The sequence below is a fragment of the Paramormyrops kingsleyae genome, chromosome 25 (genome assembly GCF_048594095.1).
Source record: "Paramormyrops kingsleyae isolate MSU_618 chromosome 25, PKINGS_0.4, whole genome shotgun sequence".
NCBI lineage: Eukaryota > Metazoa > Chordata > Actinopteri > Osteoglossiformes > Mormyridae > Paramormyrops > Paramormyrops kingsleyae.
The window spans coordinates 25,291,585-25,296,173 of NC_132821.1; the positions used below are offsets into that span (position 1 = coordinate 25,291,585).

The 4,589-nt window shown below is 56.0% G+C and overlaps 1 protein-coding gene across 1 annotated transcript in view; it reads right to left on the bottom strand.

The window, feature by feature from the left end:
* LOC140583035 (uncharacterized) overlaps positions 1-3,659 on the bottom strand; it is an 8,956-nt gene extending 5,297 nt beyond the window's left edge. The window contains exon 1 of the mRNA XM_072707622.1: positions 3,280-3,659. Within this exon, the coding sequence (XP_072563723.1) occupies positions 3,280-3,423 (144 nt within the window). The 5' untranslated portion in view covers positions 3,424-3,659. The remainder of the gene's footprint in view (positions 1-3,279) is intronic.
* Between the last annotated feature and the right edge of the window lie 930 nt (positions 3,660-4,589).

The window sequence follows — 4,589 nt, forward strand, 5'->3', positions numbered from 1 at the left end:
CCCCCAAAAAACCCTCACCTGAGCCAGAGCCCTCAGTGCAGACACAGGTGGGTGGGGAGATGCTGACAGCATCGCCTCTAAATCCTAAATGAGCCATGAGCACCCCCACACAGAGGCATGAGAGGGGGGATCAAACGCTCTCCCCCTCCCTCCATGCCGTTTCCATCTTTTGCCACATCGAAGAGACAGAAAGCTAAACCCCCCCCCCCCCCCCCCCCAACTCCTGGACAGGATAATAAAATGCTTAAATTTATGCACCTATTCTTAGCCCAGAGGGATAAATTAGTCAAAGTTAATGCTGCCACACGCACGGGCAGTTAGTCCTGCTGTCCAACATGCACATAAACGTCACAGTCAGTCAGCGCTCAGCGCCAAGCCGGGCCAGGCTGAGCCCTCCACGGGCGACGCCATCCCTGGTGGCAGGAGAACCCGTGTTGGAGGGGGGCCAGCGTGTTTCTAGGCCCCGGGGTGGGGCGGGGCGGGGGGTATGTCCAAGCAGGTGATTTCCAGCGAAGAAGTGGAGATAATGGGCGATGATCGAACCACAGACGGATGGACCTGTGTCCTCCCCCATTGAGGCTGGGACACGAGGTTTGGGGGAAAAAAAAACAAAAAAAACGAAACAAAAAGAGGCCCATTCAGTCACACATGAACTGGTACACCCTGGTTCAGTTCACACCATGGGGTCAAACATATTAACCAGCCTCAGCTCCCTGGAGAACATCACATTAAACAGAAATGAATTCACACAACGGCTGGGCGACAAGAGTCAGCCGGTCAAAATAAATCCAGCCAAGACGCAAAGTCGGCTCGGGAACTTCAGCGGAGACGGAAAGTTCACTTTCTTCCTGTATACAGGCCGCCACCCCCCAACAATGATGAGTTGCCCATGGAGACGGGCCGCTTCACTGTCGACGAGAAAAAAGAAAAAAAAACAGGATTCCAGTGTGACAGGTGTGAACGAGGACTTCCTGTGTAAACAGGACAAACACCTGTACCGGACTTACTAAAACCCGGCAGCTGAGAGGAGTGGCCCCCCGGGGAAGGAAATAAATGCTATCAAGACTATAAAACATGATCTCACCACTCCTGCATGATAACACAGAAGGTCAGGATTTAATTAGCCGGGTTAAACTGCTCTCTGATTGGCCTAAGGAGACGGCTATCGTGCAAAGCGAATGGGGACGCAAGGGAGATCGGGAAGGCAGATGACTGGATCGGGAGGAAGGGGGGGGGGGGGGGGGTGCTCCGTTAGCAACAAGCTAACTGCATCTTGGGGTGATTGATGGACTGAATTTTCATTAACGGGGAAACCTGCTCCCAGCTTCTGTCTTTTTGCAGACGAAGGAAACCTCAAAATGACTTCCACTCTCACTGGACGATCTTATAAACCTCAGTGATCACCCGCTCCGTCACAAGAGCGGTCAAGTAGTCAAAAAATAAATTATTAAAAACATGTTGCCGTGATTGCTTCAGATGCCACTGTCAATGTCAATGTCGGCAAATCAGCAGAACTAATGCAAAGGCATGAAAATACAGTCGTCTCGGGCTGGCCTCCAGATGAGGGGCAGCTCCTCTTAAAGTCCCGCTGAACCAGGCCGGACACTGGAGTTTCCAGATAATCAGGGGAGTCGGTAAGCGTGCGTAGACGGCGCACAGCACTTCTTGAGGATATACGGCAAAGGCCAGGGAGACGTATAGCTTTACGCCGCACAAAGTCATTGCATCTGCAAGGAAAGACGAGACGGCCTGCAGACGGGGGCCCCAGGGAAGGGGGGTTGGTCTGCTGTGTCCATAGGAAGAGAAAGTACATCCTGCACGCGCTCACCAGGAGCTGGTGCACCGTGTCCCGCACGCGCTCACCAGGAGCTGGCTGCACCGTGTCCCGCACGCGCTCACCAGGAGCTGGTGCACTGTGTCCCGCACGCGCTCACCAGGAGCTGGTGCACCGTGTCCCGCACGCGCTCACCGGGAGCTGGCTGCACCGTGTCCCGCACGCGCTCACCGGGAGCTGGCTGCACCGCGTCCCGCACGCGCTCACCAGGAGCTGGTGCACCGTGTCCCGCACGCGCTCACCAGGAGCTGGTGCACCGTGTCCCGCACGCGCTCACCAGGAGCTGGCTGGACTTCCAGACTTACACGCCACTTGTTCTGTTCACACAAGAAAGTTTTTCCCCCTACTCTATTTGCTGTAGTATGATTTTCTGTTTCCTTAAAGGGACGTGCAGAAGCCCAACGTGCAGCCAGTACAGGGAAGAACGTAGGTATGCTTCATGAACCTCGAAAGCAATGTGATCGGGATTAAAGGGCACCGGCCGAAAAGAGAGAGAGAGAGAGAGAAAGAGAGAGAGAGCTCTTTCACCGTCTGGCCTGCAGCTCTGGGCTCAATAGGTCCGGCAGGAGGAGCAGCAGAACAGTCCAGCTCCCCCCCCCCCCCAGACACACACACACACACACACACACACAATTACTTGTATGGTTCCCACAATGTCAAAAGAACAGGTTTTTATCATAATGTAGGGCCCAAATGTAATACACACCCACACGCAGGGGTCAGGTGACCCACAGCCCCTCCTAATGAGCCACGCGGACGGCACTTTCAGAGAATCAGGCCCCGGTACTGTAGACCCGGAATCCTATAAATACGCCGTGAGATACTTCCGGTAGCTCCAGAATCTCCATTTCACCGAAGGCCATATCGATCTGGCCCTCTCGTGGCGGCCGCGTTTCCTGCCGGTTCGGAGCCCGGGGGGGGGGGGGGGGGGGGGGGGGTGGAGGGGACAGAAACCCGAAGATATCGACAGCTCGGGGCCGAGCCGGGCCGCCCGCTTTCCTCGCCACTTTCAGTATTCCCCCTCTCTGTGCTAAAGAGCAGCACCGTCATCCGGTTCTCGTCTGCAGAACACATTTAACAGGAACGTTACCAGGAGACGTGGACCATCACAGCGTGTACGGTCACCCTCCCATGTGATGAAAAAGCAGTGCAATGGGATCAAACGCACCCAGGAGAGCGTTGCGCGATACAGAAACAGAGCTTAGCGGATAACTGGAGTAAATCAGTGAGGGTCCAGGCAGCTGGGGACACCCGGCTGTGAGATAAGCCTTCCCCAGGCACAAAGATGCAGATGCGGGAGACCCCTACAGCTCACCCAAAATTGGGGGCTTCTGTGCCCACTCAGGATGCCTGATGACAGACCACTGCTCACCTCACACACCTCCAGCACGATATCCCCCACACCAAATTGGTAAGAAGCCCCCCCCCAGTCGTCCCAGCGTTACCTTGGGCGCCCGGGGGCAGGTGGCCGCCACGTGCGGCGGCCCGTCGGAGGTGCGGCCTCCGGACAGCAAGTGGCAGCAGCAGGCGGAGAGACCAAGCCTCTTCACCAGGGAGAAGATGCCGCAACCGCACATGAACGCGCTCATCGGCGGGGCCGCTCCGCTTCCTCCCCGCGGTCCGTCGGTAAACCCCCACCCCGCCCCGCACCCCTCAGGGCCGGGGAGGACCTCACATTCCCCCCCACCCAGACCAGCTTTGGAGAACTGGGAGCCCCCCAGTCAGAACAGCGATCCCCTCTGGGCTCCACTTCTCAGGATTCGTGCTGATGCTCCCCCACGCCGCACGCCACTGCTCCCTCATCCGCCGCTCCAGCCATTTACCCCCCAGCGAGCGCCTCCTCCCTGAGCTTGCCCACCCCCAGACACACCCCCTACGCTCTGAAGCCCCTCCTCCTGTCCTGAGCACAGACTGACAGTCATGCAGGCACTGAGCAGAAGCGACTCTCTCCCTTTTCTGCTCCTCCGCACAGATCTCTGCAGGCGGCTGACCCTCCGGCTCGCCTCCTATTGTGACTCTCAGGCTCACAAGGTCCCGGGGGGCAGGGGTATGGGGGGGGGGGGATGGCAGAGAAGCCCAGTATGGTATGATTGGTGAGACTGACTGCCAAGAGAACTAGCAGTTCAGTTAAACTGCAGAGTGGACCTCATCACTGCAGCTATTATGCACAATCTCTGCGGACCTTGAAACCGTCGAGGCTCCGCTCGCCCGGCCGCCAGTGAAAATGGAATCAGAATACCAGGAAATCAGCGCCGATGTCCCCCCCCCTGCAGCCAGCCCACATGGCGAGCTCAAAACAATAGCGGAAACAGCGGTGTGGTACGGCAGGGGCAGAGGCAGGAGAGCGGGAGAGAAGATTCCCTGCTGATGGAGCGCACATCCCCGGAGGATGTCAGGGAAACAGGCTCTTTTCAAGCCTCTTGTTAAGCGAAAGGGTCACCTGATCACAGGGACCTAGCTTGGTTACCCCCCCCCTCCCCGGCTTTCTGACCCGGGCAGCCATAACAACACAGGAGGTGAAGACACCGTCAATTTCACTTAGTTTACATTGTTTTCAAAGTCCAATTTTGTTAGTTTTGAATCTAGTTTAATTAGCCTATGTTTTAAATATATGTTAGTCTCAGTTTAAGTGTTAGTAATTAGGAATAGACTGAACAGTTATTTCAGCTATTTCATGCGTCTGACCTTTAGGGAATTCTACATGTATATGCAGCGCAAATTATGCACGAATGTCTTCATTAGTAATAATAATGCA